At 40.7% G+C, this 13,119-nt stretch overlaps 1 protein-coding gene across 3 annotated transcripts in view; it reads left to right on the top strand.

Annotated features, from left to right (window-relative positions):
• SLC18A2 (solute carrier family 18 member A2) overlaps positions 1 to 12,997 on the top strand; it is a 33,012-nt gene extending 20,015 nt beyond the window's left edge. For 2 of the 3 annotated variants that reach the window (XM_055720083.1, XM_055720082.1), the window contains exons 10-16: positions 821 to 916; positions 4,319 to 4,397; positions 4,644 to 4,695; positions 5,107 to 5,170; positions 6,224 to 6,343; positions 6,907 to 7,040; positions 9,661 to 12,997. In XM_055720083.1, coding sequence (XP_055576058.1) covers positions 821 to 916; positions 4,319 to 4,397; positions 4,644 to 4,695; positions 5,107 to 5,170; positions 6,224 to 6,343; positions 6,907 to 7,040; positions 9,661 to 9,768 — 653 coding nt within the window. In that variant the 3' untranslated portion in view covers positions 9,769 to 12,997. The remainder of the gene's footprint in view (positions 1 to 820; positions 917 to 4,318; positions 4,398 to 4,643; positions 4,696 to 5,106; positions 5,171 to 6,223; positions 6,344 to 6,906; positions 7,041 to 9,660) is intronic. The other variant, XM_055720084.1, reaches the window with a different exon arrangement.
• Positions 12,998 to 13,119: the final 122 nt, after the last annotated feature.

Genomic DNA, 13,119 nt, shown 5'->3' with positions numbered 1-13,119 from the left:
TGAGTAAGTGGGAAAGGCATTTTGAATTCAAAGAAATACCATGGGGTTTAATAACCCCTGTGCTAAAGCTCAAGTGCACTACTGAGGCTAGATGAACTTGACACAAACCCACCAGAGCCTGGATCTGCAGGCAGTGGTGCAGGGCAGAGCAGAGCCGGTGGGCAAGACTGAATCAGCACTTCCACCGCTTGTTATCCTTTGCATCTGGGTGACTGAAGGTCCAGAAATTCAAAAGAGATTTGGAAGCATTTGAAATTCATAGGGCTGGGCAAGCTCAGCCAGACTCATGCTTTGCTGCACAGGCTTACTGGCTGCTAGCTATAGGATCTTGACACACAATCCCCTTTTGTAGGGGTCGGACATCTCTGTGGCTGTCTCTTGGTATTTTTAGGCTCAAGACCTCCACATCCCATCATAGTTGTCCTCAGATGATGGAGGCACAGGGTCAGAACAGGGCTCCAGTTTTGCCCCGGGAGACTAGATGAAGACCAAAAGACTGTAGTTTTAGCTAATCATTTGTACAACAGTCAGACCTCATGAACTTTCTAAATGTCATCAAGCTCACTGCAAACTTTCACATTATGAAAATAGCTTAACCTTTATTGTAGAATTTCTAGGAGATAGAAACATATAGAAAGTTAGTCTTCACTGATTTTTACATTCTGTTCTACTTAACATTAATCAACATCTGATGCATGGCAAATAGGACTGTAAAAAGCACAATGTTTTATGTAAAAGCATCCATTCTTTGCATGGCTTTTTATTCACAGTCAAAAGAAATAATTGCTACTATTTTTTTCCCTCCCCCTCTTTCTCTAAGGATCAATCTGCTTTGCAAACATGGCTATTGCTATGCTTGAACCAGCTTTACCCATCTGGATGATGGAGACCATGTGTTCAAAAAAATGGCAGCTTGGTAAAGTACAGTATATTATTTACATCTCTATATTTTGTCTAATGACTGTCTCAGTTCTGGTCCTGCTAATGATGCTTTCCTTATATGCTTCAGGGTAATTTTTTTTTTTTCTGTCTTTAAATTGTCAGAATTATACCTGCACAATTCCAAACATTGATCTGTAAGAAAAATAAGCAGTGGATTGATGTTATTGCAATAGAGGCTCCAGTAAGGGGCAACACTCCCACTGCAAGGAGAAACAGATGCAGGCAGCCAGGGCACTGTGCTTGTCCCAGCTCCTTGGGGTGGCCCAGCAGCACCTCTGCCAGCGAGTGTTGGCTGGGCCAGCTGCAAGATGCCCATTGAGCTGCAGAGCCAGGCCAGCAGAGAAAAACAGTTTGTTTGGTTTTTTTTTTTCAGAGGGAATCCATCCTCGGTTACTAGTTTGAATTGCTGGGAGCAGGCAGCCCCAGAAATGTGCAGCCTGTGCGCTGTGTTTGGCGCAGAGCATGCTCATGCCAACACATACACCTGCAGGGGCTGCTCCTGGTAACATGTGGAAGAAGGATTGACTTGACTTAAAATGTGGTCACCAAGGACATGAGCACTTGTCCTTGAATTTGATAGATCTGGCACCCTTTTAGTGGTGGCTTAGTCATCCCATTCAACAGAAAGCAATGGGAGAGCCCCATCTTGGACCACAGTATAATATGCACCAGGGACACAGTCTCAGAAAACCAGTGTCCACAGGCAAACTGGAACTGTGTCCCATGGATCAGGTTAGATTAGAGAGTAAAAGTGGGGCAGTTACTTTCTCTTTGAGGTGAGCAGGAGGGAAAAAGAAAAGAAAATGGACTAATTTGCAGCGAGTGCCAAACTGCGCGTAGGAGGCTGATGCAAATCCTCTCGGGTGGGGGATGTCTGCCCTCCATGTGCCACGACGGATCGTGCTGGTCCTCCGCATCAGCCTGGCCTTTGTGTTAGCTTGTAGGAAAGAGTTACCATTACAAATGCAACATGTATCTATTTGATAAAGTTAATTAAGTATTCTGTGCTGGGACATTTCACAAGGGTATTTTTTTAATATCAATATTGGGTATTTGAAAGGAAAAGAAAAATTCTTTATGAAAATTATGTTCAGCTAGCATCTGACTACTCTATGTTAATGTAAGCATCCCTACACCATACAGAAAGCACAAACCTTAGTTCTAATCATTGCAACTCAGATCTAGGGTGGCCACAGGGAGCAGTCCTTCATGTGCTGCTGTACTGTTGAACACTGCTAGCCTGTGATATAGCAAAGTTATCACACAAACTTAGACATTTTGAACCTCATGAAGAAAAAGAAAGATTGCTTATCTGCCTCCCTCGCTAGTTTCATATTATTGGTGCAACACAAATGAGATTTACAAATCTCTTAGTTGAATAGAGGTTCCTAGAAGGAAAATATCCATTTTAAATTAAGACTAATTTTACCCCTTAATGATATAAGTAATTGACTCCATTACGCTTTGTCTGATTTGACAGCATTAATTAAAGTTTTTAAGCCTCTTAAATTATATCTTGAGCTGCAGGGTTTTAAGCAAATTATTATCTTACGCAATTTGGAGATCCAGCTGTTTGAAGCATTATCTGAAGAAGGTATAAAGAACCTTGATTTGATCAATTAATGTTACTGTGCATAAAAAGCTTATTTAGAAAATTACAGTTCTGCTTCAGTATACCACAGCTTACACACCAACCTGCAAGTCTTATTTAACAAGCCTTTGCAGTATTATTATTTTATTTTTTTTTACATCTGTCAAGGTCTGCTACACATGACCGTTTGGTGCAAGCAGATAGCTCCAGGTGGTACTGAAGCAGCTGCGGTTACGCAGGTGAAAACGTTTCCCCAGCTTCACCATTGTAACCTGCAAGGATTTTAATCACAGGATATTGCTGTGCTAAAAATTACCTCTTGATTTTTTTTTTTTTTTCTTATGAATATCAGAGAGATAGGAAGGAAGATGGATAGGCAGGAAATGAGAAAATCTATGTTGTCTTGGTGAAGGATGAGAAGCGTATACACTTAAAGGAAATGGTATGATTCTGTACCATAATGTCACAGCTGCTTTCTAAATCCAAATTACCTGGCTTAACAGTGACCAAACGTGGTGGCATGCGCTCATTTGTCAGGCTTTCCCAGTTTTGTCAGGTTTCCCAGTTTTATTTTTCTTAAGATGATGCAAAATCTAACAGGAACAGAAAAAAAGTGTAATTTCTTCCAGGATACATGAACCATCCAACACCGTTGCACAAGGATCCAGCTTTAGGCACAGCCACCCTGTTCCTTTGCCTCTCGGATATTTTTTCATACAATGCCTTCCCCTCAAGGGCAGCCCCTGCTCCCACAGCATCCTGCCTGGTGCTCTCCAGGCAGCCGAGGCAATGGCACGCCGCACTCGGCGTTGGTGTTTCTTCCTTTGACATCTCCCCTCCGGCTGGGTCCTGCCCTGCGACTTACGTGTAGGGAGAGGATGAATCCTCAAGTACAGGCTGTAACTGGCTTTTAAATCAGAGGTATTTCTGGCCAGCATGCAGGCAGCACCTGCTTCAGGTACAGCTGCTGCTGTGGAAACCTCGAGACTAGAAACAATTGCTGGTCCCAACAGTATGTTTTTCCTAGTGGATGTGTGGGAGATGGAAGGGTCTGGGTACCCTCCCATCAGGGTCAGAAGGAATTTGCTTGGGTGCCCTCATCTGCAAGTTGCTACAGATAGATTTTTAATTTAAAACAATAACTGGTTTTCTTTAATTAACTTTTACTGTAAATATATTGGCTAAATAATTTCCAAACCATGTATTTAAGGGTTTTCCCCCTTTGCATTATTGATACATGCTTAACTTCAGTGGCTGCTTGACCAAGGACCATATCCCGGCATTGCAAACTTGCCTGTACCCTGAGGCCTCACGGCATTCACAGGCTTGGAAGGGGCCTGTGACTTGCAAAGCCACCGCAGCAGTGCTGTTCCCCCCTCCAGGGAGGGCTTCACCCACCCCTGACCGCTCCAGGCTTGCTGCACGTGTGGAGCATATGCTCCATAAGCCATGCAAGAGCTGCTTTCCTTGACCTATCCCAAAGCTTATTATAGTTAGATATAAACTTTTTGCTCTTTGTTGTTCCATCCCCTCTCCCATACCAGTTCTTTTAGCTGATGCTGAAAAAGTCTTTCCAAAGGCGTCACATCACTCCCGCGTGTCATAGATGGTGCCCTTAGATTTCATGAGAAGGCTGCAACAAACCGGATATTTGATTCTCTGGGCTAGGCACAAAGGCTCTGTGAGATGCATTCAGAACAAAATTGCAGTGTCTGGAATTTATTAGTTTCTTTGAACACTTCACTAAAATCTGTGCTGATAACAGATCTCATTCATATTTTTCAGGCGTTGCTTTTCTTCCAGCCAGTATCTCTTATCTCATTGGGACTAATCTTTTTGGGATACTTGCGCACAAAGTAGGAAGGTATGCTAGATTTAAAAATACTAATAATCTTCCAGCTTGTTCCTGTACCATTTCTAGTGTTTCCCAGGGTAGTTTATTGATAGCAGAAATTATTAAAGTTTTCTCTACAGTAACAGAATCGTTTTTTTGAACATGTTGCGACTTTGGTTGTGTAACTCGGCACTTTAGACGTAACTTTGAAACGTTCAGGATCAGCTCTACCCTCTCCGTATCACTGATTTCTGAATGATGTTTCTTCTTTGATAGGTGGCTTTGTGCTTTGCTTGGGATGCTAATCGTGGGAATAAGTATTTTATGCGTAAGTAGAAGATTATGTATCTTTCAAACCATGTAAATGTTCATCTGTTCATCTTCAAATACGTGCTTTCCCCGTGAGATTTTGCTGAAGTTTCTGCTTTATGATACATTATTAAACAATGTATAGTTAATAGGTTCCAGATCAGAGTTTTGAGTGCTTTCAAATTTCAGTGCTTCAGTTATTTTAAGGAAGAATGGCTCTGAAAGGAGGGTGATCAACATTTTATTCTAAGTGTGTTAGTGGTTTAATGGCACAGGTGTCTGAAACAGTAGCCCAATGCAAGGATCAGACTCCGTAACATCTGTACAAATTGTGCTGTAACTACTTGGAGAATTTATCTTGCAAAAAGAAAACTAACTTCATTAGCATGTGCAGTGTGACATAATTAGCTGCCTGAAATTTCCTTTGCAGGTACCGTTTGCTAAAAACATTTATGGGCTCATAGCACCAAATTTTGGAGTTGGATTTGCCATTGGTAAGACTTCTTACAGTCTGTTGTTTGTGTAAAAATTATTTTATATGAAGTTACGTGGAAAATCAGTTGCGTTACCATTCTGGTCTGACAGTAGTGAAGCCTAAGCTGTGGCCCAAACTGGTAGGTAGAGCAAGAAGGATTAGAGAACGGTGCTCTGGCAGATTGAACCAGGCTGCTGTTAGACAAGCTGGATTCTGAAGTCTGTCCAGAATTGCTCCATCGACCTAAACAGATCTTTCAAATTGTCTAGGAATGCATACGTTGTTTTCACAAATAAAGCCACACATGGCCAAAGCCCCAGTGTTCCCCATCGTGGAAAAAAATTATATAGCCATTTTCATAAAAAGAAGAAAAAACAGTCTTAAATTTTTGTTCATCAGATAGGAATCCCCAAGCCCATGTGCAAGTAGTCTTCTTCAAGTAGAACTTTGCTCATGCTGGACTACGCAGCCAGCCTGGAGTGGGAACCATGGCTTGGTGCCTAGCACTTGGCTGGTCAGCCGATGCTCTGGGGCATCTTCACGCATGAAGGATGTGTAGTTCGGACAGAAGTACAGGCACAACTACAGATCCACAGTATCTCAGCAGTTTTTTCATCTGCCTTGTGCGTGTTTCTTGCTAGTGATGACAGTGTGGCTCAAAAGGCATGTTAAAATCACCATAATAATTTTGATTGACTGGAAGCTAATGCAATCTTTTAGGCCTGCAGTACTTCCCATAAGGGAAAGCTGCTTGGCTGGTAATGGGAGGTGGGAGCCTTTGCATGCACAGTTGCAGGCAAGTGGTTGGTACCGCCTAAGCTTGTATATCTCTTGTCCTCTGACAAGTGTCACCTACACATCTACACATGCCCATACATGACCTCAGACACAGTAAAGTCCATACAAAGCATGAATAATACAGTCTATTTTTATGCAAATCTTTTGCTTATTGAAGAACAAGTATCCTTTTAGTTGCTTTTGCATCTCTTCTTAGCACGTAGTTGGCAAAGACATTAAAATAATTTAAAAAGGCAGTATTTTCCTGAAATATGTTTCCCTCCCTCACAACCAGGAATGGTGGACTCATCCATGATGCCAATTATGGGCTACCTCGTAGATCTGCGTCACGTATCTGTCTATGGCAGTGTGTACGCAATAGCCGATGTTGCCTTTTGCATGGGCTTTGCCATAGGTAAGTCCAGCTTTTTCCTGCCTACAATGCACAGTTAAAAAAAGAGAATATGCTACAATGCCAGGTGTGAATCCCAGTGGCATTCGCAGGCTTTACGAGCAGGGGTTTCTTATTTTCTAATATTTCTAAGAAATAAAAGCAGAGGGAATTGTTTGGCATCTGTTCCCCTCCTCTGCTGTGATGCCATGCTCAGCTTCATCAGCTGTAAGAGGCCTGAAGGTGTCAGGCACTGAACGCAGATAGGATATCGGTAGGAAAGAGGAACATTTGAAACTGCTACTATAGCTATGCTCCTAATAGTCTGCGAGGGGAATAACTCCCCACTGACCCCCTGCCTCCCTGAGCACATGATACAGATGCCTCTAGGAACATTTTTGATTTCTTCAATGAATGTGGAGTATGGAACCAGGAGAGGTTTATGTTATAATTACAAAGATGTCTTTATATTCCTCAAATCAGTTTGTAAAGTGGGATTTTTGTATATAAAATTACTGTTGTCTAAATTGAGTGCTGCAGATTTTGTGTCTGAATGATCTTCAGAAAAGGTTTTTTATTAATATAAGGTCCTTCTGCTGGTGGTGCCATTGCAAAGGCCATTGGATTTCCATGGCTCATGACGATTATAGGGATTGTGGATATCCTCTTTGCTCCCCTGTGCTTTTTCCTTCGAAGTCCACCTGCCAAAGAGGAGAAAATGGTAAGCATAATGTGGTTTCTTTCTTTTGGTTTCAGTTTTCTTTTTTTTTGTGTGGTGGTTTTTTTGTTGTTGTTGTTTTTGTTGTGGGTTTGTGTTTTTTTTTGTGGTGAATCAAATTATAACTTTTTTCTGCATCTTTGTCTCTAATGTCCCCAAAAGGGGACCAGCATAGTTTATTTCCCCCTCATGCATCATTTTTGGAATGAACTCCCCTTTCTTTTTATGTCCAAGATGTATAAAGAAAAGCTTTTTATTACTCACATGTTACAAAGTCACAAATTTTATTATCAGAAAACAGGGTCAGCAGGCATGCATCTGCAACAGCATATGCTGTGGTGCAGGCAGTATGAAAGCTACTTTTGTCTTCCTTGAAGTGTCAGAATTGGCACCCAATTTTGATTTATTCCTTTGTGTGCCTCAACCTGTTTTTTTCCCACAGTCCTCAACAGTGTATTTTTGCACCATATTTTTTCCTACTCCTTCTCCCTCCATACAGATCACTTGCCCTTGCAAACTAATGGCTTCTCTTACCCTATCTGTACCATGGGTCTTATCCTGAATTATTTTTTTTAATATAAATTTGCCAATGACTTAATTTTCTAGAGCAGTCAGTGTTCCCCAGCTGCTGTATGGTGTCTAAGAGTGGTGCTTGGCCAAATCAGCACCTTGCCCAGTCCCCTGCAGCCTGCAGTGGCTATCTAGGGATGAGTCTCAGGGCAGGCAGTAATACAGCTCTAAAATTACGGGCTAAGAGACCAGAGTATAAAATGACCTGTGATTAATAGCCTTTAACAGGCTTTTCCCCTGTTGATGTTCACATTTGCTGAGTAAATGTAAATATCTACTTTCCACAAGACCTGAAGTGAGGAGTTCCCCTACTTAATCCATCAGTTCTACGCCAAGACACCCATGAATGTGCCTGCAGGAATGTTTCTCTCCTTCACTCCCATTGCTCACTGTTTGCTTAGCCTGTCACTCAGAAAAAGATAGATTCCTGCTTTGGTCCTTTCCTTTGTTACCCCGCCTACACCATTCTCCTCCCTTCCTTTCCCATTTCTGTAGCTCATTCTACCCTTTCATATAATGTCATTTATCTGCTCCCCTATGCTGCTGTTGCAGTTGCTGTTCCTACAGATTTATACTGGATCAGGGTCAAAAGCCCTCTTACTGCAGGAGGGGGTCCATTGCCTTGCTCACTAGGCGTCTTCAGCTCCGCAAAAAGACAGGAAGCTCCCAAAGGAATCACAAGGCAGTGCAGTCAGTATACTGAACAATCCCTGTTGTGATTCCAGGGCTGGGAAAATCCTGGAAAACATGTACCAGTCTTTGCTGCAACATCTGTCACCATCTCTGGGTCGAGTCCTCCACCCTTTTTCTTGCTGAACAAGGTTGACCTGGGGCCAAAATGTAGTTGCTAGCTTTTTACTCAGGTGAAAAGAAAATGTAATTTTGCATGGCCACGGTCATGCTATGCAGCATCACATCTCTGCAAGGTAAGGAGAGAATGAGCTGTGTGTGCTGCTCATGCTTTGTACTGGCATGAGCAGAACAGAAGGCAGAGAAATTAATCTTGATGAAAGAGCAGCATACGTGGGGCCAGAGACCTTTCATTTTGCACATATTTGGACTGCAGAATCCTGGAGATTTCAGTTAATACCTTGTCATGACCTTTGCAGACTGCATTGATGTTTTGGGGTTTTTTTGGTTGGGTTTTTTTTTTTTTTTTTTTCAGTGGCCAAGGAATAGAAAGACCAAAGGAAAAAAAAAAAGCTGCTAGTGCTATGAAGTTTATCATGTGCTTCCCTGGTCACTGCCAGGGTTTCACTTGTAGCATGGTAATCACTGAAGGAACAGGATCTCTCCCCTCAGCTTAAGCATTTCCACTGCCTGCCCCCCACACCATGCCTGTAAATGCAAAGGGACATCTGTTCCCAAAGTAGCTTGTGGCAATGACAGATGTGCTGCCACCTCTGGGGCTGGAGAGAGGCAAAGGAAAGCTCCTGCTTTGTGGTCTTGGTGTGATTAATCAAAAAACCAAACTCAATCACCTTCAGCATGAAATGTGCTACACAACTGCTTCAAGGACAGAGACTGATTGATTGTCCTAGGAAAAATTCATCCCAAAGAATGTAGTATTGTAGCTGGCCCTTACATATGATAGCCACTCAGCTTGCCATGGCTGTCAGGTCACAATATTATGGCCACCACTCCCGGCAGAGCCTGGTGATGCTGCTCTGGAGCTCCACAGAAAGGGGTGGGAAAAGAAAAGCCAGTAAGGAAGACTCGGCTGGAGGCAGTAAGGCTTCTCTGGCTCAGCCATCCAGATTTTAATGGATGGAGATTAAATATAGGAGAGGCAAAAAAGTGGAGAGCAGGCAGAAGCATTTCAGTTTAATACATGTGCTGAAATACCAGTTCCAGTACCAGAAATGTGCTGGTGATGCCTTCAGGGCCAAGCTCCCACCTCACACAGAGCTGTGGACTTGACTGGCTCTGAAATCACTCCGGGTTCTGCTTTCAGGGAGGGGAGGCGAATCCCGGACCGATGGACGCAGCAGCATGGCTGTGAGGCAGAGGCAGCTAAGCAGGAACACTTAACAGCTGTACTGTTTTCTTTTAGGCAATACTCATGGATCACAACTGTCCTGTGAAAACAAAAATGTATACCCAGAACAACACCCAGTCCTACCCCATAGGCGATGAAGAAGAATACGAAAGCGATGAGTAACATGAAAAAGCCATATAACATATTTTGGTGTACAAAATGCAGTGTTTCATGTGAAACATCTCATCCTCATAGTTGTACTGTACATCTAATAGTGAAATGGTCAAAAAAACCAAAGCTATATTATTAATCGCCCATGGTTATAAAGCAGACTGCTAACCGCCTTATGGGGGGGTGGGGAAGCTTTTATAGAGGGTTTGTATAGCGTTAATCTTTATTTTGTGTATTTAATTTTATTGAATATTACACTATATTTTTTATTAAATGTGTAGTATAAATCTGTATAAATGTCAGTTTTAACTATTTGGTTTTTAAAGCCAACTCATTGACATACAATGTTTCTTACTTTGGAGTCATAAGTTACTGCCACGAACTCGGATCTTTCTTATTTAATTGGAAGGGGGTAAAAAAGTAGCAAAGCTCAAAGAAAACCTATCTAATTTGCATCCTTTTAAATTGCACCCTTGTAAGTACACTGAGAGGAGCCAACGGCTGGAATTTAGTGTGGACGTCACTATCACTTTTTTGATCAACTTTAGGTCATAATAATATACATAATAAATAAAAGGCACAACTTCATTGCCAATTTAGAAAAAACGAGTTCTCCCTGAAACACTCATGGAATATTGTGGAAAACAGTATTTTAAACAGATGAGTGCATTGCTGTTAGTCAGCAGTATTTAATGAAGTTTTGTTAACCAGTTGTGCAATATGAAGCCCCGAAAACACACTACACCAGGTAAACAAGTAGATACAAATGTGCACTGTTCCCTTCCCTTAAAGGGAATATGAACAGCATAAAGGTACTTTTTATATTTCTATATTTTTAATCTTTTGAGTTTTAACATATCCCAACTTTATTTTAGATGCCTCTTCAGTGACTGGTTAAGAAAAGCTGCAGTATCATAGTATTTAACTTTAGCATGTACCAAAAGTAAGCTAGCAACTTCAGCAGTTCCAACAAAAATCTATTCTGTATTTGCATACACACCTTCAACTTTGCTAAAAATAATGAAAAAAATGACCAGTTTATTGCCAATAGCTCTTACCATTTGGGAATACAGTATAATGCAGGTAAAGCACTGTATTAGGCAGCCCCTTTCTGCAGTGAGAAAAATCAGACTTTGAGAGAACATTTTAAACCAATCCCCATGTCCTCATTAGCAGTGGTGTATCTTTTCATCCATAAAATTAAAATCTTTATGTGCCTTCTTTCATGTACGTGCAGATGTTTTATGTACGACAGCATAGATACTATGTTTACATATAGTTTTGTAAAGCATATATACTATGGTCAGAAAATATGAAAAATATAGTGGACCAGACTTCAAGTATTGCTTTGTCAATAATTATGCGTTCAGACTGCATTAAAATAGTTATCTGAAAGAAGTTCATGATCTATTGTAATAAAGTAAAAATAATAAAGAAAGAAAGAATCCCCCTCATCATTTGCCTTATGCATTCTGTTTTACTGTATCCTGGGGGGAAAAAAAAAAAAACAACAAATATTTTAGGTCTTGGGAAAAACACTTCTCATTTCCAGTCCATTTGTAACTCAGGACAAACGTTTTCACTCCAGGTCATAAATACATGCAACTTGTTTAAGTAACTGCAATAGCTTCCACAGATCAGTCCTGGGCTGCTGCTCAGATTTAGCTTTTGGGAAACAGCTACGGCCAAAATGTGCAGTACCAGCACCACCCCTGTATGTTCCTTAAATAAGGGTGAAGATTCTGAGAAAACATCACAAGCAAGAGGCTTAAATGGTGTGAAAGGCCAAGCAAGACATCCTATGGTTGATTTGAAAACTCCACGTAAAGATTTTTTGTGATGGTGTATTTTCAGTCGCATTCCTTTGAGTACGTAACAGATGGACATCCTTCCTTCAAAGCAGAGAGGTGTTTGGAGACAGACATTAGACAGCATAAACCAAGGTTCTGTCATATGTTGAGTACTTCTCTGCCACTGAATAAGTAACGCTTGTGCAGACTGATGAGTATTTACATTAGGTTCAGATTTTAACACTGTAGATCATTTAGATACTCAAAACTTTGCTCCAAGAGAAGTTATTTTACTTAGCTTCATTGACCTGTTTTGGTCAACACCAAAAATTGTTAATTCAATTAAATTTGAAATTAACATACCAATGTTAGAATTCTAAATTATCATATATGTTCATTTATTTGCCAGATTAACAAAATGTATTGCTTAAATTCACAAGTATGAAAGAAATGCAAAGGTAGCAACCTATATATATACTTTAAAGAAAGCACAGAATGGCTTGCTTTATACTTCATGGCTTGGTTTTACACTTTTGAGAACATCAAAATTAAGGAAAAGTTCACATTAATCTGCAACACAATCGAGTATGAGGGGGAGAGATTAATGGATCACATTCCTCTAATGCAGATAAAGGCAAGTTCCTACTGGGGCATCATGAACCAGCATCTTACCAGTTTGCTCAGCAGATCCACACAGCTCAGTCTGGTTTCCCACGCTCTTCCTCTGCTCCCAGTCCACCAGAAGAAGTTAGAGGAAGGCAGAGTTAAGAGCCACCCAGACATCCATGTTTCCCCCCTAGAAGAGATACTTAGCAGTTGTTCTAAATTTTGGACTTTTGGAGGAGTAAGTAACCAAACCCTTTTTGCTGAGACTCAGGAAGGAACTTTAGTCACAGAAAACATACAAAAACCCCATTCTGTCCTGGAATAGTTTGGGTTCTTTCATATTTTGTATATTTTGATCTGTGTCAATTTAAGTGTGATAAAGTCACTTGGTTAATTCGCTCCCACTACAGAGCCCTTCCCTGTAGTTGTAAACTTCCATACATGTTTCATTTCATATTTAAGGGGAAAAAAAAACAAGGACAGAGAGTTACACAGAAAAGCTGATTAGATAAAAATGAGCTAGTAAACAGTAAGCATTTGTTTAGTTGTTATCCATTAACATTTTCTGAAAGACAGGGCAAGTCAGAAGAATTTTTCTCAGACAATTTTTTCCCCCTAATGTAACTCTGGTGGTAGTCACTATCACCAATGCTGCCACTGTAATTATTATTTGTGCAGTGCTTGGAGGTCTTAAACAGCCATAAACATCCGTAACATTTTATAAGATTCTCTAGCTATACAAAGAATCAGCTGGAAACACCACTTTTAAAAGAAATTTACTATTAAACTGTGAGTAAAACCACATGCATATGCAAATAGAAAGAATACATAAAAGCCCAATTAATCCAGCCATCAGTATTTTATTTAATGCAAAATGTGTTTTTCTCCCAGAGATCTTTCCTTTTAGTGGCTTCAGATGATAAACTGCAATACAAATGTTTAAAAAATATTAACACAATGCAAAGAA

This window comes from Falco cherrug, chromosome 9 (genome assembly GCF_023634085.1).
Source record: "Falco cherrug isolate bFalChe1 chromosome 9, bFalChe1.pri, whole genome shotgun sequence".
Lineage (NCBI taxonomy): Eukaryota > Metazoa > Chordata > Aves > Falconiformes > Falconidae > Falco > Falco cherrug.
Note: the sequence above shows the minus strand (reverse complement) of the source record. Positions and strands in the feature narration are given on the sequence as shown.